Source organism: Furipterus horrens, unplaced genomic scaffold (assembly GCF_987537825.1).
Source record: "Furipterus horrens unplaced genomic scaffold, mFurHor1.1.pri manual_scaffold_5, whole genome shotgun sequence".
Lineage (NCBI taxonomy): Eukaryota > Metazoa > Chordata > Mammalia > Chiroptera > Furipteridae > Furipterus > Furipterus horrens.
Window position 1 is genome coordinate 51,011,026 of NW_028327175.1, and position 23,245 is coordinate 51,034,270.

Sequence of the window (23,245 nt, forward strand, 5' to 3'; positions counted from 1 at the left end):
TGAGCATGTCCCAGTGGCAGGATGGATTCAGGAGACTTCTTCCCTCTTCCCTATACCTCACACTTAGATTTTTTTTAGCTTGCACAAATTTCTACCATGAGCATATCACTTTCCAAGTAGGAAAACTGAGAAGAGTTAAAGTAAGTTAAATAAATGCAATGACATCAGCTCTTGCTGGCAATACAGGGTCCTGATGAAGGAATAAGCTGGGTCAGAGGGAAAAAAAAAAAAAACAGTTTCCCTAATTCCCGTGGACTGGGCATTTGTTCCCTCACCATTGAGAGGGAAGCGTATATCTGTATTTAAATCCTCATTTTCTGTGAACAAATTAACGACTTCCCTGGGATGGTGGGTGATGGGGCTCTTAATATGTCTTTGAATTTATAATAAGGCACGACAGATGGTAAAGAATTAATGCATTTGGTGTGACTACTAAAATAATTTAATCTGCCAGAAAACAACTTATTAAAAATGTATTTGCTCCTAGAGGAAATTTTTCCTTCATTAAAATGAGTCAGGGACCGTAGCCCATCGCTGAGCTTTCCAGGCCTTCCGAAGGCCCTGCAGAAGCGCTGAGCAGAAGAAGGGGTAGTGACGGGAGGGGTGTCTTTGGAATCCTGCCTTCGAGAACTCTGGCTGCAGAAGAGCGTGCAGATGACTGAGAACAGGCAGGCTGCCACTTAGGCAGTCACTGGTCTTAAATCACCTTATTCTGATTAGCAAAGCCAGGAAGTTTAACATTGACTCATGTAAAGTTTCTTTTCCCATGGCCCTGACTCTGTTCCTCAAACTCGTTTCCTCTCCCTGCCCTTCCAGCCGCCTGTCCTTTTCCTGGTCCCTTTCCCTGTGTTCTTCTGTGGCTCCGCCTGCACCTCCCGCCAGCGCCCATCCTGCTCCTGAGCTAAGCTCCCAAGTGCCACCTCATACCCAGGACACCACTTATGGAATGATTTCCTTTCTCTTTGGTTTGTCAGACATCCTTTAATGAAGTCAGCTAGGATATGGACTATCAGAGGAAGAACTCAAAGCACCCATTAACCAAATATACACGGCAGAGGACATTAGACTAGTTCAAGTCCCTGCTCTGAGTCCCTGAGCAAGGGACCTCACCACTCTGAGCCTAGTTGATCTTGTGTAAAGTGGGATAACAGAGACCTTGCAGCATCACTGGAACAATTGGAGAAAATGGCTAAGAAGCTTGGTATAGAATAACCAGTGTTTTAATGCCTGTTCTGCTGACATGACACTTGCTCTCAGTGGCTGGTGATGGCCTGGATACATGGGAAGACTTCTCCAGGGAAATCACAAATGCACAGACCCAACACTGTGCCTGTGGGAACCTTCTCCTGTTAAAAGAAAAGGCTATAAATAGACATCAAGCCCTTTAGAAGGCTTCTCCTTTGGTGAGAATTGATCTAGAAGACTGTTAGATTCACAGAGATGACTGTGGTTCAAGAATGATAAGTGCCACATTTCCCCTGAGAAAAGAAATTGGAGAACTTTTGACCATAGCTCAAAATTACAAAAACGAACACCCTTGGAACCAGGAATTTCACACTAAGAAACCAGTACATGCTCAGAATGACACATGTATAAGAGTTATTTGTTGCCGCATTGTTCACAATCCAAAGTGGTTTTTAAGCCTGACTCCCACCAGTGGAGGACTGGGTGAATTATGAGGCACATACGTACCAACTTATATATGACATATCTGTTGTCATTTTTTAAAAAAGACATAAATCTACATAGAGTGATATGGAAAGAGCTCCAAGATATGTTAATTTTTTAAAAACCAAGAATCAGAATCACATATATGTGTGTGCTACCAATTGTGTTAAAGGGCAGAGAAAAAGTATGGTGTGCATTTGCTTGTCCATGAGTAGCCTGCCTCTCAAAGCATGCATGGGAGCTGATTACCTTGCTTGCCTGAGCTAAGGGAACAGGAGTGGGAAGTTTACACTATATCTCCCTTTGTACCTAGTGAATTTTTTGAACCATGAGACTATTCAAAAGACAATTTAAAAGTTTTAAAGTCCTTCCCAACAAGGCCATCTGGTGCTGGGCCCTCCCTCTGGGGATGTGCAGGCCACTGATGGGCTTTCTCTTCACAGTGTGGAGTTGGATGGGCTGGTGATGGCTATTACTGCGGAAAGGATGTAGACATTGACAGTTACCCAGACGAAGAGCTTCCATGCTCTGCAAAGAACTGCAAGAAGGTAAGGAGGGCAAGTAGGAAAAATACATATACATGCACAATCACAGACACACGCACACTCACATACTGTGGCTTTCTAAAGCCATGTCTTATATGGGGAGTTTCTGTGGGTTCCATGGTTTTTAGAGTGGCTGCATCTCAACTGTAGCAAAATAGCCATCAGTAATAAAGCCAGGCAGCCACAGTTGTCTTGAGGTTTGACTTAAGACAGGTATAGAGGGGAGTGTGAGATTAGGGGAAGTTGGTAAAAGGGTAAAAACTTTCAGTTATAAGATGAATAAGGTCGGAGGATATAAAGCATAATGTAGCGACTATAGGTGATAACACTGTTGTATAATTGAAATTTGTTAAGAGAGTAGAACTTGAATGTTCTCAGCAAAAAAAAAAAGGGGGGGGTATATGAGGTGATGGATCTGTTAATTAAGTCAATGGAGTCCTTTCACAGTATGTGCTTATATCAGATCATCACATTATACACTTTCACTATCTTATAGTTTTGTCAATTATATTTCAGTAAAGCTAAAAAAGACAGGTGTGGATGTCTTTCTGAGCTGCGTTTCCCCCCACAGGACAACTGCAAGTATGTGCCAAATTCTGGCCAAGAAGATGCAGACAGAGATGGCATTGGTGACGCTTGTGATGAGGATGCTGACGGAGACGGGATCCTGAATGAGCAGGTACCTGCTTTATGGGGAGGGCCCATGAATTGCCACATGCCAGGATGATGGGAGAAATCTCATGAAGTCAACTATATTAATCATCCCAAATGTTAGTTTACTTGCCTGCATTCCCATAGCACTGCAACTTTTTATTCTAAGATTATCAAATGTTTAAAATATAAAACTGACAAACTTAAGCCTCCTGAGTCCTGACAAGTAACGACCGCATGGTGGGGTGGGGGTTGGTTGGCCAGCATCCACCTCAGGACCAAGCACACAGTAGGGAAGCAGTAACAGTCAGAGTCAGTGTTCAGTCTTCTGATCCTTTAGGACAACTGTGTCCTGACTCACAACATGGACCAAAGAAACAGTGACCAAGATATCTTTGGGGATGCCTGTGATAACTGCCGGGATGTCCTAAATAATGACCAGAAAGACACTGACGGGGATGGAAAAGGAGATGCCTGCGATGATGACATGGATGGAGATGGTGGGTTTGTCTCGTTTTGTCTCATATTTGGGACTTACTTGTCCTTACTTGCCCTGTTCTCTTTGGGGAGCAGGAATAAAATTACTTACTAGGAGGGCCTTCCCGCTCCAGGTGGTTCCATGCAGCCTGTGACTGGGGGACCTAAGGTCTCCTTGTGCCTACAGGAGACTCCACAGCTCATTCCCCTATTAAAACCCTTTGAGTGCCATGCATAATTGCTAAAATTTGTGTGAGAAATGCCAGGCTCTTTTGCTGAGAAATGCAGAGTTTATGAAAAATGTTATAAAAACATTATTAATAATAATTTGCTGAAAATTTCACGATATATAGTAAGTACACTCTTCTTTTTTTAAAATATATTTTATTGATTATGTTGCTACAATAGTTCCAATTTTTTCCCCCTTTGCTCCCCTCTGCCCAGTACCCCCCTTCCCTCCAGCAATCCCATCCCCCTTAGTTCATGTCCATGGGTCATGCATATAAGTTCTTTAGCTTCACCCTTTCCTATATTATTCTTAACTTCCTCATGTCTATTTTGTACCAATCGTTTATGTTTCTTAATCCCTGCACCATTTCCCCATTTCTCCCCCTCCCCCCTCCCAGCTGATAACCCTCCAAATGATTCCCATACCTATGATTCTGTTCCTATTCTGGTTTGCTTAGTTGGATTTTGTTTTTATTTTTTAGATTCAGTTGTTGTGAGTTTGTTGTCATTTTAGTGTTCATAGTTTTGATCTTCTTTTTCTTAAGTAAGTCGCTTTGACATTTCATATAATAATGGCTTGGTGATGATGAACTCCTTTAGCTTTACCTTGTCTGGAAAGCACTTCATCTGCCCTTCCATTCCAAATTATAATCTTGTTGGATAGAGTAGTCCTGGTTGCAGGTTGCCTTTCATCACATTGAATACTGCTTGCCAATCCCTTCCTGCCTGCAAAATGTCCTCTGAGAAATCAGCTGATAGTCCTATAGGCAACCCCCTGTAGGCAACTCTCCACCTCTGTCTTGTTGCCCCCAGAACTCTCTCTTTATCTTTCACCTTTGGCATCTCAATCATGATGCATCCTGGTGTGGTCCCCTCCGGGTCTAGCTCGCCCAGGACCCTCCGTGCTTCCTAGACCTGAATATCCATCTCCACAAAATTTGGTAAGTTTTCCTCGTTTTTTTCAATTCTTACTTCTTCATTCTGCACTGGTTGACTGTTTTTTTCTTCCTTATGTTTTAAATCATTGATTTCAACCCCTGTTTCCTTCCCTTCACCATTGATTTTGTGTGAATTTTCCTTTGTTTCACTTAGCATAGACTTCACTTCTTCTCATGCATTTGCTGTACTCAAGCATACCTGTCAAGCCTGTGAGCATCTTTATCACCAGTGTTTTGAATTCTGCATCTGTTAAGTTGTCTGTCTCCTCATCTGTTAGGTTGGCTATCTCCTCATTGCTGAGTTCTCCCACTGGAACCTTGACCCATTTCCCCTTTTGGGCTATACTTCTCCATCTCCTCATTCTGACAGGCTCCTGTGTTTGTTTGCCTCCACATCCCAGGTAGAGCTGTTGCCCTTGACATTGTAAGGGGCGGAGCCTTAGGGACCCATCAGTACAGGGCAACCTGTTTCACCACGTTGTGGTGCTGTATGTGGGTGAGGGGTACGAGAGGGAACAGTGCCCCCTGCCCAGCACTCGCCCCTTTTCCAGGCACCTCTCCCACTTCCACACCGGACTGGCGCCCCTCTAGCTGCTGCCCTGGCCATCGTTCCCAGAGTGGGTGGGTCTGTGGATGTTCTAGGACCATGGGGGCCCCTTAAACAAGTGGATTCTACTGAGAGATCAGCAGTTTCTGCCTCCACCCCAACCCCCAATGGTCTGCACAGTCAGAAGCAATGAGGCTTGATTTTCCCTGGTGCTGGGACCATGAGCTGCTGGGTCTGGTGAGGAGCTGGGAATGCTCCCCAGGTGTTCCTCCTGCCTTTAAAACCTGTGATTGCACTTTCTGCTGGCCTGCCACTGCTGCCACCACACTGCGTTCTCTCCGCCCCAGCTCTGCCCCTCCTACCTGTCTGGATGAGTATTTCTTCTTTATATCTTTGTTTGCTGGACTTCAATGCAGTTTGATTTTCTGGAACTTCTGGCTGTTTCTAGTTTTGAGGTAGTTGTATTCCTTCTTAGTTGTGGAGGGAGATGCAGTGTGTCTGTCTACGCCTCCATCTTGGCCGGAAGACCTACACTCTTCTTTTGTAAGCAGTGTTCTTTGATGCAATTTAGCAAAAAATTTATTGCATTAAAATTATTTTATTATAACAACTATTTTAGAAAAACTAAATTCTTTCCTTCAATATGGCTTTTTATTTTGAGTAATGGGTTTTTTTAATATGCTTTATTGATTATGCTGTTATAGTTGTCCCAATTTCTTTTCCCCTTGTTCCCCTCTACCCAGTGACACCCTCCCTCCAGTCATCCCCCCCCCTTAGTCCATGCCCATTGGTTATGCATATAGTCCTTCTCAACATCTTCCTGTCTACTCCACTCCCTCCTATTATGCTTCTTAATTCCTGTACCATCTCCCTCCCTTTCCCTCTTCCCCCTCCCCACTGACCTCCCCCTATAATGTTCCCCATACCTATAATTCTTTTCCCATTCTCGTTGCCTACTTAGTTTGCCTTTGTTTCAGTTCCCTAGATTCTGTTGTTGGTTGTTGTGATACAGTTTTCATTTTAATGTTCATAGTTTTGATCCTCCTTCTCCTAAACCAGTCCCTTTAACATTTTATATAACAGTGGTTTGGATCTAATGAACTCCTTCAGTTTTACTTTGTCCTGGAAGCACTTTCTCTGCCCTTCTATTCTGAATGACAGCTTCGCTGGATAGAGTAATCATGGTTGTAGGTTTTTGCTTTTCATTACTTTGATTGAGCGTCGGCCTGCGAGCTAAGTGTCGCTGGTTCGATCTTAGTCAGGGCACATCAGAGAAGGAAAACTCTGACTCCAAAAAACCTCCGCTGCCTTGCGGCATACCTCTTCAGGGGAAAGGCTAAGGGAGTAAACCCCGACAGAAAATCCGGAGCCGGAGTCCCTAAGGCGGTTTGACGTTGTAGTCAACACCGGCAACTCCTGCGGCGCACCTGAAGCCAAGCTGTATTGACTCCATCTTTCCCTTGGACCCTTCAGCTGCGAAGAGAGGGGGGGTCTGCTGCATGGGCAACAGCAGACCCTCCATATCACCCTGCCCAGGCTCTGTAGCTTCAGCTTCACTGGAGAGGACACTCCAGCGTCATCGCAAGATGTCGATTCAACACGGGAGGAGACAGATACCGTGTCACTCCCGAGTCGGACTGCACAGCCATTCTCGGTGGTGCAGATAGACTCTTAAGAAGCTACACCATCGTCTCTCGAGACGGACGGCTGCCGATACGATACTTTGAATATTTCTTGCCAGTCCCTTCTTGCCTGCAGAGTTTCTTTTGAGAAATCAGCTGGTAGTCTTATTGGGACCCCTTTGTACATAATTCTCTTCTTCTCTCTTGCTGCTTTTAAGATTCTCTCTTTATCCTTAATTTTTGACATTTTGATTATAATGTGTGTTGGTGTGGTTCTCCCTGGATCCAGTTTTTTTGGAACTCTCTGTGCTTCCTGAACCTGTAAGTCTACTTCCTTCCCCAAGTTAGGGAAGTTCTGCTTCATTATTTTTTCACATAATTTTTCAGTTTCTAGTTCTTCACCTTCTAGCAACCCTGTGATTCAGATGTTGGCCCACTTATAACTGTCCAATAAGTTTCTGAGCCTCTCCTCATTTTCCTCACTTCCCATTTCCTCTTTCTGCACTGGTTGACTGTTTGTTCCTTCCTTATATTCCGATTTGTTGATTTGATCCCTGGTTTTCTCTCCCTCACCACTAGTTTCATATATGTTTTTGTTCATTTCAGCAGGACTAGCCTTCATTCCTTCCCCATCTTGTTTAAGATCTTCTGTTAGGTCCATAAGCATTTTATAACCAAAGTTCTGAACTGTGCCTCAGAGAGATTTCCTATCTGCTGCTTCCTTAGATTAGATATTTGCTTTGTGGTCAGCTGTGTCACTGGGATCTATATCATGATCTCTGCCATCCTGGCAGTTTTGTGTTCACCTTTGCTTCCTGGGCAGGGCTGTCACACTTCCTATGCTATAGGGGGTGGAGCCCCGAGCACTTGTCACAACCAGGCGACTCTTCTCACTATGTTGTGGCATTTTCTGTGGGGGTGAGGGTCCAAGATGGATTCCTGCCATTCACTCTCCTCTGAGAGACCAGGAGACTCCTCCTCCATCCCTACCCACTCTGGGCCTCACAGTCCAAGGCAATGGGGGTCTGCCTTCTGCGGCATTGGAATCACAAGAGGATGGGACTGGTCTGCAGCCGGGGCTGCTCCCCAGGTGCTTCTTACCCCCCCTTAAATACAGGCGTCTGTGCTTACCGCTGTCCCACCACCATTGCCGCTGCTGCCGCTGCCAGCACAGTTTGATCTCTCCACCCTGGCTTCACCCCTCCTCCCTGTCTGGATGAGCACCACTTCTTTATAACTTCATACGTTGGACTTCCATTTATTTTCTGGAACTTCTGGTTATTTCTGGTTTTGTGGTAGTTGTATTTCTTCTCAGTTGTGGAGGGAGATGGAGCTTGTCTGTGTAGGCCTCCATCTTGGCCGGAAGTCTCCTGTGTGTCATCAGTATGGCTTTTGAAGTATAATATATGGCATAATATAAAACCTATGATTATAATTTTAAAAAACACATAGCAACATGGATAACAAGCAAGAAGTATGCCAAATATTGCATAAATTTTTGAAAAAAAAAGAAAACTTCATAACATACAAAAAAATGAACACAAACGGCATTCTCACAAGAGACATATATCAATAGATATCAACAGTGAAAAACAGTTTATACACAAAATGCTAATGCTATACCGTGAAGCAATGAAAATGTCCATTAGCAAAAGCTTCCTTATCATGCACACTGCATAGAGTTTTGATGGTTATTTCAAAGATCAATGAAATTAAAAGGACTGTTTAAAATGTAAGTAAAAATTATAACAATATGTCAGTATTTGAACAAGCATAAAAATTCAAAATTTGGATCAACATGAGAAAAAATTATATCAATATATAACCTGAGGTACAAAAAAAGAGAACAAAACATAAAGTATGAATTATTCCATTGTTATTTACATTTATAGCCATCACAAAAAGTCACTGGGAGCAACACTGGCACTTTTGGGAAAATTTGTCAGCATCACTCACAGCAACGTTGGCACTCAAAGGGTTAATAACCCTGGGTGTCCTGGAATGCTATATTGTTGCCAGAAACCTTGTAGGAAAGCAGTAACTTGTCAGGGCTGTGTCTTTGCAGGGCATCTATCTTCCAGATTATCCCTTTTCCCACTCCCCACCATTCTTTTCACACAAGGGTCCTAGAAGTGGAGAATTGGATGAGGGGGACTTGAGCGGTGTCACAGGCTACAGCCCCCAAGTCAGGCATTTCCCTGGAGACACGGGTATTCCCGCCTATTCTTGGGAGAGCAGTGGAGGCAGGATGGCTACATGGCCCAGCTCCAGGGTCCAATGAAGGGGCCTCGACTGTGGTCTGTGTTAATGGGCCCTGGAGCATAATCCTGAGCTTTGGAGCCCCACAGGACTTAAGGAAGGACAGTTGTTCCTCTATAGCTTCCATAATGTACATATGACTATTATTAAAGCATAGGCTGGATCCTATATTTTCTGAAAAACATATCCCATCACAGGGCCTTGAAGGAAAATCCTTTTAGAAATACATCACACATGCAGGCACACACACGTGCATACACACAACCCCACCAAACTCCAAAGTATCCACACCTCCATAAAACACAGCCTCGCCTTCTACAAGCCCAGCTGATGACTCAAATCCGGTGGTGTGCTGCTAAACCAACTCAGTGAAACAAACCAAAACCCCAAGCTGTAACATTTGCCAATTTCTATAATGTAAACAATCACTCCCACCATCACTGAGTTCAAGCTACCAATAGTAGAGGACATGATTGAACTGGAAGCTGGGAAGAGAGGGGCAGGATGGGCCTGTCCAAGCCCTTGGGTCCCAGGCCTGGCTCACACACATAAGTCCCTCTCCAGGGTCAGCCCACCTGGCCCTCATGACCTCATCTAGTTGCAGAGATAGCCCATGATAGCTTGGAAAAATTATAACTCATTAGATAACTGCCTCCAATCCCTGTTCATTTTTAAGTCTCCCAGAACCCATCCTTTGCCCTTAAGTCCGGATAACTGCTGGGAAAGGTAGTGGCTGTCTGATGATGGCTCGGGCAGAAGTCACTCCCACATGTGTGTGTCTAGACCTGATCTCTACGATGCCCAGACCTGTCTGTGATGTTCACCTGACTCAGGGAAGCATTCCTTTCTTGTAGGAATAAAAAACATTCTGGACAACTGCCAAAGAGTTCCCAATCGTGACCAGCGAGACAGGGATGGTGATGGTGTGGGGGATGCCTGTGACAGCTGTCCTGATGTCAGCAACCCTAACCAGGTTAGCAGGGTGTAGGAGAACTCACACTCTAGGCTGAACTCCCGGGTGCAAAGACTCACGCGAGACCAAACAGCAGAGCCCACTGGCTCAGTTCTTGGCTGTTGCCACGTAGCCAACAGAGCAGAGGTGGTGAGGTTGTGCACTTGGGCCTGGAGGTGGGAGGAAGCACATCACAGGAGGTCTGAGGCCCTCCGGTCTAATCTCACAGGCTGCAGAGTGCCTCTGAGCTTAGTAATGTGAGTGTAGTGATACCCAAACAAGTTTTTTCTGCTGAAATGAAAATGTAACATGGAAATTAACCATGAGAACTTTGTGTCCCTTTAGTCCCCAAATCCCTACACCAACTAGGTATGGGCATTTCAGATAAAGATCAGTCAGCGACGTGTTGTTTCTCTTCTCACTCCTCCTTCCTGTCTGGGTAATTGGGGATGATGTGTCATGTATTTTTAAAGCCCTGAGAGAGGAGAGTCATTGTTGTCCTCTGTGACTCACTCCCACTCTGGTTCAATTCCAAAATGCGGCAGCAGTCAGTTTGCCTCCTCCTGGTACCTATGGCTGGGCCCCCGCCCAGCCCGGGCCAGGGTTCCACACCTCCACCCGCCTCCATGCTGCCCGGCGCCCTTTTCCAGTCGGCTCATCTGGTGTGTAGGCAGCCCATCCATGTAGCCTGGTATTTGGGAAGGCTTTCCTGAAAAGTCAGCATGGTGCCTACACCAATATGGTGTTGTCCTTTTGCAGTTTCGCACTGTCCCAATTCCAGAGAAATGATTCTTGGGACCCAGTGATGATGGGCCAGGTCTGCCTTCTGTGGAACATTCTGTGAATGCAGTCCCAGGGATAAATAACAATGTGTTCCGTTCTCTCTGCAGTCTGATGTGGATAACGATCTGGTTGGGGACTCCTGTGACACCAATCAGGACAGGTAGGGAACATCCCCCAGCTGCATAGGACCAGATGAAACATCTGGAGAGTTTTATGCTTCACTTCCTGCTGCTACCATACTTTGGTACCTCTCTGGGTAGATTGAGCTGCTGGTGGGACAGGAGCCCTGCCTGTGGTCAGGGTCACCTCACCTCCCTGAAAGTTCTGTATTAGCAGGGTGACAGTCTCAGGAGGGGCCACTAGGTCCTCTCGCAAGTGAAGAGTCTATTACAGGAGAGGCAGTATAGTGTCATAATTCACAGATGGGCTCCAGAGGGACACAGCTGGATATAAATCCAAGTTCCTTTACTTACAAACCAGCAAACCTTAGGCAAGTTACCTAATCTCTGCGCCTCCATTTTCTCTTCTGTAAAATGGATTGACAATTCAATGTAGCTCATAGGACTATTGTAGTAAAACAGAGTTAATTTGTAAAAAGTGCTTATTACTGTTTCTGTTACATAGATAGCACTCAATAGATATTCGCTCTTTTACTATTACATTCTTTCAGCTCAAGAAAGCTTCACCAACCCAAAATAGAAAGCTCAGTTTGCTGCAGGATCACAGTTCTTTCATTGTCCTTGGAATTTTTTCATTACACTTTCCTTATTTGAGTGGACTTGTTCTATGCAAATGAATTTTGTCAACCCTCCTAGCCCCACATGGATAGAGTCCTAGATTAAGGACTGGATCAGATGCTGCAGAAACATCTCCAAAAACAGACCTGTGCAGCTCTGTCCTAGAGGCTTCTGCAGAACCAGGCTTGAAACCCTTTCATCTCATTGGGGAATCAGGACAGAGATGGTGGGACAGGGAAGAGAAAGGGAGAGGATTCTAAAAGGCAAAGCGGGAAGAAACGTATCTTCCCTTCTCAGGCTCTTGCCAGAGGTTGTCCTGCAGACAGCAAGCAGTTCTGGAGCTAAACCTTGCTCAAGGACAGTTCCTATAAAGTCCCATTTTCATCCCTGTGCTCAGTGTCCTTGCTGTAAAGGACACAACAGTGAACTGAACTTAAATGTACTTCTCAGTCTCTCAGAGTCGCAGTGTCTTCATCTGCAAAGTAGAGGTAATTAAGTACATCCTGCAGATCACGGTGAAATGAAAGATAATGTAGGTAAAGCTCCGACACAGTGCTGGTCCTCAGGTGACCTGCACAAAGTGGTAGCTGTTGTTATCACAGCATGAGGCGAGGCAGGTCAGCAACAGCCTGACACAGGATGTGTCTGCTTTTGAGTGGAAGGTGGGACTGGTACCCTGATAACTTCCCCAAAGGATGTCCATCAAGAATGGTCCCCATTGCAGGTCATCTAAGTAATTTCTGAAATATGTGTCCCACCAACTTCTAGACATTTGCATAAAGTAAATGACTCATTCGGCTACATTTTAATTCCCACAGTCTTGAACCTTGGGGAGGATAAGAACTGCTTGTTTTTGCATTAAAATGTCCAGGGCTAAATAGAATGGCTGCTAATGGAAATAGCTCAATCTTAGGATTTAAATAGCAGCCCTGCTACAGGCACAGGAATTCCACCGTGGGAACTATGTCATCTGCTTGTCAGGTTGGCCTCACTTTCTTTGGGACCCAGCTGGGAAGCATGGCCTGAAGGGCCTGGACTGGGCCCTGACTTCCCTGCCCTGTCCCATCCTAGATGAGGTAGGGACAATTCCCAGACCCAGAGAGGCCCTAGGTGGAGTGGGGTCAAAGGTGTACCTGCTCTGATCCAGTATAGGCATGGGAGGTCTCGTCAACTCAGGGAAAGCTCTGGGGACAGGACATACGGCCTATGAAGGGGAAAAGTCACGTGGCAGAGAAAGAGGTTCTGAGAAGTGCTTTAGAGCAGAACCGAGCCCAGCCTACATGCTCAGCTCTCAGGAAGGGGCTGCCCAGTTCTCTTTGCCATTCGCATCTGACCCTTCTTGGGTTCATTGTCCAGGGGTTGTGAAGAGTAATAGAAAACATTGTAGACTTCCTAAGACTAGGTACTTAGAAGTGCTTTTTCTTATGTTAAAGTTTAATATGCAAAATTCTAATAACAACCGTGAGGGAGGCTCTGTCATTATTCCCATTTTCCAGATGAGGGCACTGAGCCATAGAGGGGTCCAGTGTCCTGCCTAGGGCCACATGCTGGTAAGGGGCTCCGCAGTCGGGCTCCACTGCCCCTCACTCTGTTCCCTTGGCACATTCTCTATTGGGGATCAGCTAGTAATCTCCAGGGACTGATAGGAGCATCTGGGCACAAAATCACAAACTTGACCCTTATCTTCTTGCGTAGGAAGTGATCTGTTATTTCATCAGGTTGAGGAAGTAGGAAAGTGGTCTCTGAGGCCCACAGGCAGACTTATCTAAGGATACATGTGTTTGATAAAAGACCAAGCTGGGTTAAAACCCAAAGCCCAAACTCTCACTCCTGAGAGCTGAACTCTCACTGCTTTCTGCTGATCCGTGATGCAGACTACCTGTCCTTCCTCCGACAGTGATGGAGACGGGCACCAGGACAGTACAGACAACTGTCCCACCATCATTAACAGTGCCCAGCTGGACACTGACAAGGATGGAATTGGTGATGAGTGTGATGATGATGATGACAATGATGGCATTCCAGACCTGATGCCCCCTGGACCAGACAACTGCCGGCTGATCCCCAACCCAGGCCAGGAGGATAGCAACCGTAAGTGGGCTCAGCCCAAAGCTGCATGGGACTCCCAGGCTCCCTTTGGCCAGGCACAAAGTGGCACACCTCTCCCAGGGCACCAGCTTCTCTGCAGTTGCCACAGCTTGTGAGGACAGTAGACACGTGGTAGATACGATTCTCCAACTGTCAGGGGAAAGCTGTTTTACAGATTCTGAGCAGTGCTATGATGAGATCCCATGGGGCAGGGAGCAGCCAGTTGCTCCCACACAAGCAGCTTAGAGAGCTGCTCTGCCATCTTCCCTGCTTCCTTCACCAGGCATCACAGAAAAGGAGCAAGACAGAGAGAAGGCATCGCAGCAAATGGCTTAGGTGGGGTCACAAACTCAGATGTGAAAGGTGTGCACCCAACCAGAGATGAGCCAGTGGGTGGCAGCAGCTGCTGAGGGCCCGCCCATCGCCAGCCATGCAGACACCATCAGCTGAATAAAACACATTATAGGCCAGATTCAGCCTCAGAACCACCAGAAATTCTGGTCTTAGAGACAAATTTTGGTGACTGTAACTTTCCTGCTTTTTATACATTGTAGTCTAGAAAGTTCTGTAGACATTTGTTTATATAAGGTCAGGCATAAGATCCTCCAGTTGGTGAACCCCACTGTCCTCAAAGGATACCCAGGGTTTCTGGTTTCTGGTTAAGGTCAATCTTGAACAGTTCCCCCTCCACTCTGTCCTCAGGAAGTTCTTTTGATCACATACAGTGGGGTTCACCAATCCATCATGAGGACTCTGGGGTGGGCCTGGGGCAGGCTCAGACATGGCTGATGTCAGGGCTCCTCTCCTCACATGGGTTGCAAACTGCGGCCCTGAGGTGGACCTTGGGCTCGCTTCTGTTCCTCATGCACCCCCTTTCTCTTCAAGGAGAGGTGGTGGGTGCAGTAGTGAAGCTCCTCTCCTCCCCTTCCACCCCACTCAGGTGACGGTGTGGGAGATGCCTGTGAGACAGACTTTGACCAGGATAAGGTCATCGATCGGATCGATGTCTGCCCGGAGAATGCTGAGGTCACCCTGACTGACTTCAGGGCCTACCAGACTGTGGTCCTGGACCCTGAAGGGGACGCCCAGATTGATCCAAACTGGGTGGTCCTGAACCAGGTGTGTCGCATGGGTGGCAGCATCTCAGCTTTGCCTCAGCACAGACACAGGCACTCTGAGAATAGTAGGTAACATTTAGGGAGTGCTGACTGCAAGCCAGGCACTATTCCCAGTCACATGTATTCCTCACAATAGCCCTGTGACAGACTTTCATTAGCCCCATCGTTCAGATGATGAGATCAAGTCTCGTAAACCTGTAGTGACGGCTCATGGTCGCACTGCACGTCAGTGGTTGAGATTGCTGGAATTGGGATCCAGGCAGTCTGACCCTATGGCCATGCCCCGATTTCTCCAGTGCACTGCCTCCCACGGGTCCTCATTGTGTAACTAAAGGCAGGCAGGCACAGAGAGGCTTCCATTTTCCAGCATCACCAAGCAAGACATTCATTAGAAGTGTATGTTCTCCAATTAAGGTTTTATGGAGTCAGCTTAAGTGACCGTTTTAGCAAAGTTATTTTTATTCAGCTTTGAGCACAGAATAAGGAAGAGCAATCCTTGGGTAATGCAGTCTTTACATGGAGGTCAGATGTCACTGGCCACTCACCCATGATGCCTGACGTTCTGGGCTTCCTCATGCTCATTCTGGCTCTTTGAAGGTAGCTCTTAACTCCTTCACCTCTCTCTCCAGGGCATGGAGATTGTGCAGACCATGAACAGCGATCCTGGGCTGGCAGTAGGTATGTCCAGGGCCTTCGTCACCACTTGCGTAGAATTCACTCTTTCCAGGTATGTGTGTGGCTTTGTCTGCTTTTCTAATCTTAGTCTGATTTCAATAGGATACACAGCCTTTAATGGAGTTGATTTTGAAGGGACCTTCCACGTGAATACCCAGACAGATGATGACTATGCCGGCTTTATCTTTGGTTACCAAGACAGCTCCAGCTTCTACGTGGTCATGTGGAAGCAGACAGAGCAGACATACTGGCAGGCCACCCCATTCCGAGCTGTTGCAGAACCTGGCATTCAGCTTAAGGTATGGGTGGTCTGAAGTCACTCATCTCTCTTCCCCCTGCGCCCTTCACATGCCCTTTAAATTCCATGTTTTCCCATATGGCATTTTTTCATCTAAGAAATGGTTGTATTCAATGCTAGCATTCAAGTCAGGGAACACTAGAGCCCACCCAGGTCCTTGCCTTCATTCCTGTGTATGGGCTACATTCTAACTTCTGGGTGGTGTAGCAGTGAGACCATCAGCCCAAGTAGGGCCCGAGAGGTGGAGGAGATTTGGGGGTACAACTCAAGCACACTGCATTGGGAGGGGTTCATCTGTTTCCTCTATGGGGCCAGCTTGATCCAGGAGGGCTGACAGGCTGCTTCTGTCACTCCTGCTGGAGGGAAAGCAGATTGCAGAACCCTCATCAGGCAAATGTGGGAAGCAGTGGCTTTATAGCTGGAAGGATATGGGGTTAGTGGAACGTTGGCCAGCGCTGATTATTTCAGGGCTGGGATCACCTCAGGAGAAGAGAATCTTCCTAAGCATTTATGTTTTTGTCCAAGTCCAAGGCAGCTAGACTGTAACCATGAATTCACCACCCCTTCACAACCCCACAGATGCAGGAAGAGCGGTCTGTGCGTTTTGTTCTAAAATCTTGCTTGTATCATTGTCCAGGCTGTTAAGTCTAAGACAGGTCCAGGGGAGCACCTCCGAAATTCCCTGTGGCACACTGGGGACACCAGTGACCAGGTCAGGCTGCTGTGGAAGGACTCCAGGAATGTGGGCTGGAAGGACAAGGTGTCCTACCGCTGGTTCCTGCAGCACAGGCCCCAGGTGGGCTACATCAGGTAGGCAGACGCTTCATCTCACCTTGCGCTGGAAGCAAAGCTCACCCTCCTCCTGCATCGCAGAGCCTTCGCTGCCCTGCACAGGCCTGACTCAGGACTGTCCGCAAGGGCAGGCCAGGACTCCCGAGACCTTGGGCTACAGTTCACAGAAAACAGGGGGTGGGAAACGCAGTGAGGCTCAGGCTGACCACCTGGACTTTAGGACCAAACTGAGGGTAGGAGGACCTTCTGGGAGAGACCTTGGAATAGAAGGACTTGTTCTCTTTTGCCACATTCTTCAGAGAAGCCAGAGAGTAGACATACTGACCCGTGTGGGTGAGACATGTGGCTGAGTCTCCATCCACACTTCCTGTGTGGTCCCCTGGGCCCTATGTGATACTTACCCATGAATATTTCACACCGTAGTGAGTCCCTTAGAGCCTGTCTGTCCTTCTGGACATAAACACCATGAGGGCTGTCCCTGTGTCTTATTTGATCTTGGCCTCCCAGCACCTGGCACATACCACACACAGCATGAACTGATCTTCATGTAAGTCAATGTAATCTGCCTTTTTTCCCTGTAGGACTATTTTTGTTAAAAAAACTAAAAACTATTCTCAGAAGCTAGGATGGCTTAGGACTACACCTTTGGGATCTAGATCGTGTACTCACTTTCTCATTGCTGCAGCTTGCAGACCAACACCCCTGCCAGCTGGGTGGTGCGTTTACAAAGGAGAACGGATGGCAGTCTCCCAACCGGGGCAGGACAGCAGCCTGGTGGGAAAAGGGAATTGTGAATTAGCCCTCACGTTGTGTTCTTCTTGAGACTTTACATAGAATGTACTGTTTCTCAGAGTAACGTGATCTTGTTCTCAGCTCTGTTAAGCCCAAAGCCCCTTTTCATAATTAATAGTTTTAAGTACCCCCTCTTCTGTCCCAAAATGAAATCATAGAAAATATAGCCTACCTGCACATAGTTTTAGAAAATCAATTAGGTCCTAAAAAATAGAGAGATAAGAATACTTTATAACAAAATCTTGTAAGTGCTTGATCATAATCACACCAAAACACCAAGTGAAATAGACATGTGCACCTATCCCTAGAATCACTGTGAAGGTGACATTCTAACAATACAGATTGTTGTGTTGGTGACTTAAATATTGGTGTTGCCAATAGTAATGTGAATTTCTAAAATGGTAAACAGCTTTATTTTTATTTTTCAATTAGTTGACATTCAATATTGTATTAGTTTCAGGTGCACAGCATAGTAGTTAGATATAACTTACAAAGTGATCTCCCCCGTAAGTCTATTACCCACCTGACACCATAAATAGTTATTACAATGTTGTTGACTATATTGCCTATGCTGATGCTATACTTTACATCCCTGTGGCTAATTTGTACTTCTGAATCCCTTCATATTTTCACCCAACCCCCTTCCCATCTGGCAACCATCAGTTTATTCTCTATGAGTTTGCTCTGTTTGAAAATTAAAAGCTGTTCAAAAACAAAGTATTCAACAGTTTCTAAACTTACCCTCAAAAATTCAGCAGTGGACAAAAGTAGATTTACAGTTGTGGGTATACAGAACAGTTCTTATATTATTATTATATTATTTATTTGTATTGCAATTGTAAATCTACTTTTGCCCACCCCTTTATTAAAACAGTACCAAAAAAAAATACACGTTCACAAATAAGAGGGAGTTAGGTTCTAGGCCCAGGTATTCATTAAAAAGGCTCTTCACCTACCCAAGTGACTAGAATGGACAAGTTTTGATGGTTCCTCTCCAGGGCCTTGTCAGCCGTCCAGCATCCCTATATTCTGTCATTCATGCCACAGTGACAGCCAAAAATGACCCCACAAATTTCTAAAACTCTACTTTAGGGAACGCTATCACTCCTGATTATTACTCTGAGTTTCCACCAGATGAAATCAATCACACCTAAGGAAGAGCCGTGGTTTTTTTAGGCACAGGGTCTAGCCAAGGTAACTCACAGAACAATTAAGTTGCAGGGCTTCTTGGTCCTGGGTCATGTTATGATTTCTCTGTAACTGATGAGTTAGTTCTCATCTAGTTTGACTCTGTGCCCAATGTCTTGTTGGGCCTTGGGAGAGACAGAAGATGGGAGAACACCTGGTCCAGGACCTTGTGGAGCTTCTAATCTAGTGGGGAAGTGGCAATAGCTAGAGCACAATCCAGGTCTGTAGAAAAAAGAGGAAATAGCCAAGATGCACATGCATAAGAAGTGGGAGCCCTGGGTCTCACAATGGGTGCTTCACCCTTCCCTTGGATTGAGTTTCATGGATACCCGCTTGGGCTGTGTTGTCTGCAGGGTGCGATTTTATGAAGGCTCCGAGTTGGTGGCTGACTCCGGGGTCACCATAGATACCACAATGCGTGGAGGCCGGCTGGGCGTATTCTGCTTCTCCCAAGAAAACATCATTTGGTCCAACCTCAAGTACCGCTGCAATGGTAATGTACATTCTTATTACTGCACAGTATTTTTACTGAAATTCAATAATGCCCCCTTATTTTTATAGCACACTTTCCTCCCAGAAGCTCAACAATCATGCCACATATTCATTAAAACCTGATAGTCCCTGTGTAACTGAAGTAAAAGGTAAATCTCATTTTTTTTCTGTTAGATAGATGAGAGAATGGAGACCCATAGAATTTAACTGCTTGGCATAGGATTTGGGGTTCAGTGAGAAATTCAGTCAGGTTTAATTTTTAGGCAGCCTTTATTTTCATACAGCTCAAACATAATCACAGACTCAAAAGTGACTCTGCCTGCTAAGATTCTTCAGGCCTGTGCAGGAGCCCTCCTGGGCTTCCCCGCCATGATCTGCAAAGCAGCCTGAAGTACAAAATGGCTGCAGGGCCTGTCGGGCAGGCTGACAGTGACCCCTACAGGCCACCCGCACTGGGTGTGATGGAGCCGAATTCCAGGGTGTGAGGAGCCTTCCTAACCCCCTGTGCCTTTCTTCTTCACAGACACTATCCCAGAGGATTTCCAAGAGTTTCAAACCCAGAATTTCGATCGCCTGGATAAATAAACCCAAGAAGTGATTCGCAACTGCTATTCCAGATACTAAAGTCATCTATTTTTTAACTTCCTACAACTTTATATACACTCTGGCTTTCTTTTACCAGCCCAAATATATCAAACTTTTTATGTGAATGTGGCAATAAAGAAGAGATCATTTCTAAAAACCGTGTTACTCAGATGTCACTTACACACCATCAAAGCCTGGGACACGAGTATGTTGTCCTGGGGTATCCACGTTGAATTTGCAGGGGTTCTTCTTTCCTCAGGCTGTGTCAGTCGGTGAGACTGAGCATGTGTGAGAAACAGAATGCCCAGGCCAAAGGTCTCGTCTTTGGCCACCCCAGTTAGCTTCACACAAAAACCTTACAGTTCCAGGCGCACATCAACAGCCTCCTTATTCAGGGTAAGGACACTCAGAAACATGTGCTCAGAGGCGCCTTCCCTGTGAATACTCTTTGATTAATCCTTAAACATATTTTGCCTAATTCTTTCCGATACCCTCCTCCATACCACACACTGCCACAGAGACTTCTATCCCTGCACCTTCAACGGTTAGGCTTGTTGATATGTATATTTGGCTCCCCCTAGTGGAATGTAAGCTAATTGAGAAGGAAAGACCAGGTCTTCTATAATCTGTATTCCTAAATGTATCTCTAAATGCCTAACAATACAGCCAGCCTTTGGTACCCACTGGGGATTAGCTCTAGGACTCCCTGCAGATACCAAAATTCACAGATGCTCAAGTCCCTTATATAAAATTTCCAAGTATTCGCATAATATAAATCATCTCTAGATTATAATACCTAAATAATATACATAGTTGTTATACTGTATTGTTTAGGGAATAATGACAAAAAGTCAACATGTTTAGTACATGCCTAACTATATAGTACATGTCAACAACAATGTACCTTTCTTTCCCCAAATATTTTCAATCTGTGGTTGGTTGAACTTACAGATGCAAAGCTCGTGAATCCAGAGGGCCACTGTACCTGGCATATAGTTGATATCCGTAAATGTTTGCTGGATTGATGGGTGAATGGATGAGTAAATGCCTCAAGTAACAAGGACAATGGTGTAGATAGACCACATAAGCCCTCCTACAACCTAAAAAGCTGCTCACAACATATGCTCTGACTATGGTGACATCAATAGCATCGCTATGTGTACAGGGCAGAAATCTGCCTAATTTGTGCACTAGCCTTTCTTCCATTCCACTTGTAAGGTAAAGATCCAGGCCAATTTTTACAAATTCCTTAAGAATTTTGTTTTAAAGATTATTGCTGATTAGTAATATATTCTCCTATTCCAGAATCCCTGGAAATACCTTAAATCATAAATAAAGCATAAGCACTCAGCAGTTTCCTAATTTCAATGGTCAGAAAATACCATGGCATATGCATGGCCAATATGAGATACGGAGGATTTCAGGACACGCCTCAGTCCCCACCTCCCACCCCTACACACATCTAAAGCCTAGAGGTGTATGTTGCCTCTCCTCCATCACGGTCTTCAGGGAGGGGACAGCTCTTGGGTCTGTCCAACAGCTGTTCCCTCTGCTGAGCCATCTGGTCTCCCTGGGGCCCTGCTGCAGGAGCTGCCTTCCGTGGATTTCTGAGCGTGTTGCTGTCACAGGCTTTTTCAACCTGCAGTTCCACATCTAGCACATCTCTCCCAATTCCCCAAAACCTAGGAAGGAGAAGTCAGTTCATCTGTCTAAAGATTGCCATCTCCCCATTTTCTACCTTTTCCTCACTTTCTGAATCTCACTGAAAGGTTATTTCCTGAGTCCTTAGGGCTTCCATGAGCTCTCTGGCCCACTTGGCCCTTCATCTGTGATAGTTAGGTTATAACTTTATAAATAGCTGCTTTAATGCCCTTTTTTCTGAGTCCTTGACAGTTCAGTAGGCAGCCTTTGAGGAAGGCCACAGATCCTCTTGTTGACAAATTTCATTCTAATCACTGAAGTGCATACTGAAGATACTGCACATGAAATACACTAATCTCTAATAGGAAAGTATGGTGGTTGATCAGATCTGGATGGAAATTGGAGCTGCATTCTTATAGTATCTTGATTAGACTTTCAGTGAGCCTGGTTTCCTTATCAAAACCATCCTACAGCTCCTATATCCTCTCCCACACTGCCTCCCTGAGTGTGGTAGCAAGAGGCAGCCTCCCACTTGCCAGTCGCCCTGCTGTTAGTTGTGCAGTTGCTCCAAGAAAGCAATCTCTCCACAGGAAACAGTTTCTTTAGTCCATACCCTTGTGACTATAACCATGGGATTGCCATGGGCCCACAGGAGACCTAGAGCATAATTCTATCCCTTAGGGAGCTTATTACATTGTTAGGAAGACAAATTATACACAACCAGGGAGCAAATAGAACAGGTAGATCCAATGGTGTGCTAATGCCAGCACAGACCTGCTCATGAGAACCAACCATTACATTTTTAGGAATTTTGCGAGCCAGTGCTTAAAAAGTCCATAGTTTGAAATTGGCTTTGGTTGGAATAGTTACATCACAGAAACCTGCAAACACTACAAATCAGGACTCCAGGGAGCTGGTTGTCAAACATTTATCAAGACAACTGGGTACACTATCTTGTCTTATTCCTAGCTGTCTCCCCTCAATAACTGGGAAGCTCATATAGAAAGCTGGAACCTATCAGAAAACTATTTAAGAAGTAGGTAAGTCCTCTTAGAAGAAAACACAAGGCTCTGGATTGAGTGCCAGCCAGTGAATCAAAGGGTCGCTGGTTCGATTCCCAGTCAGGGCACATGCTTGGGTTGTGGGCTATGTCCCCAGATCAGGGCACACGAGAGGCAACCACACATTGATGTTTCTCTCCTTCTTTTTCTCCCTCCCTTCCCCTTTCTCTAAAAATAAATAAAATCTTTTTTTAAATAAAGAAGAAAACATAGGGAAGAAGCTCCTCAACATTAGTCTTAGCAATAATTTTTTAAATATAATGCCAAAGGCACAAACAACAAAAGCAAAAATCAACAAATGATACCACATCAAACTCAAAAGCTTCTGCATGGCAAAAGAAACAATAAACAAAAATAACAGCCAACCTACTGAATAGGAAAATATTTTTGCAAGGGGTTAATATGCAAAATGTATAAAGAACTCATACTACTCAATAACAAAAAAAATTAATTTAAAAAAGGGCACAATAACTAAATAGACATTTTTCCAAAGAGACCATCAAAATGGCAACACAGGTCAGGGAAATGCAAATCAAACCCCCAATGAGATATTGCTTCATACCTGTTAGAATAACCATCATCAAAGAGAGGCAGCGGATGCACTGTTGGTGGGAATGTAAATTGGTCCAATCACTAAGGAAAACAATACAGAGGTTCCTGAGAAATAAAAGATAAAAAAAAAAACTACCATGTGATCCAACAATTCCACTCTGGGTAAATACCCAAAGGAAATGAAAAAAGGATGTCGAAGAGACCTCTGCATTCCCATGTTTACTGCAGCTTTATTCCCAATAGCAAATACGTGAAAACAACCTGAATATCCATCAACAGATGAATGGATTTTTAAAATGCTATATATATAATGGAATGTTATTCAGCTATGAGAAACAAGGATATTTTGCCATTTGCAACAACATGGATGGACCCCCAGCACATTATAAGTAAGATAAGTCAGAGAAAGACATCTGTATAATATTACTTATATGTGGAATTTTAAAAGGTCAAACGCATTAAAAAAAAAATCAGGGAGCGAAATGGTGGTTACCAAGGGATGGTGGGGAGGGGATAAGACTGATGCTGTTTAAGGATACAAACTTACAATGAGTAG

The 23,245-nt window shown here is 45.2% G+C and overlaps 1 protein-coding gene across 1 annotated transcript in view; it reads left to right on the forward strand.

Moving 5' to 3' along the window:
* The window catches only part of THBS4 (thrombospondin 4), a 72,691-nt gene extending 53,105 nt beyond the window's left edge, over positions 1–19,586 (forward strand). The window contains exons 11-22 of the mRNA XM_090276421.1: positions 2,112–2,216; positions 2,785–2,892; positions 3,205–3,364; positions 9,790–9,908; positions 10,778–10,830; positions 13,305–13,498; positions 14,436–14,614; positions 15,243–15,291; positions 15,391–15,587; positions 16,224–16,396; positions 18,712–18,851; positions 19,374–19,586. Of these exons, the coding sequence (XP_090132547.1) occupies positions 2,112–2,216; positions 2,785–2,892; positions 3,205–3,364; positions 9,790–9,908; positions 10,778–10,830; positions 13,305–13,498; positions 14,436–14,614; positions 15,243–15,291; positions 15,391–15,587; positions 16,224–16,396; positions 18,712–18,851; positions 19,374–19,435 (1,539 nt within the window). The 3' untranslated portion in view covers positions 19,436–19,586. The remainder of the gene's footprint in view (positions 1–2,111; positions 2,217–2,784; positions 2,893–3,204; positions 3,365–9,789; positions 9,909–10,777; positions 10,831–13,304; positions 13,499–14,435; positions 14,615–15,242; positions 15,292–15,390; positions 15,588–16,223; positions 16,397–18,711; positions 18,852–19,373) is intronic.
* The last annotated feature ends 3,659 nt before the right edge of the window (positions 19,587–23,245 follow it).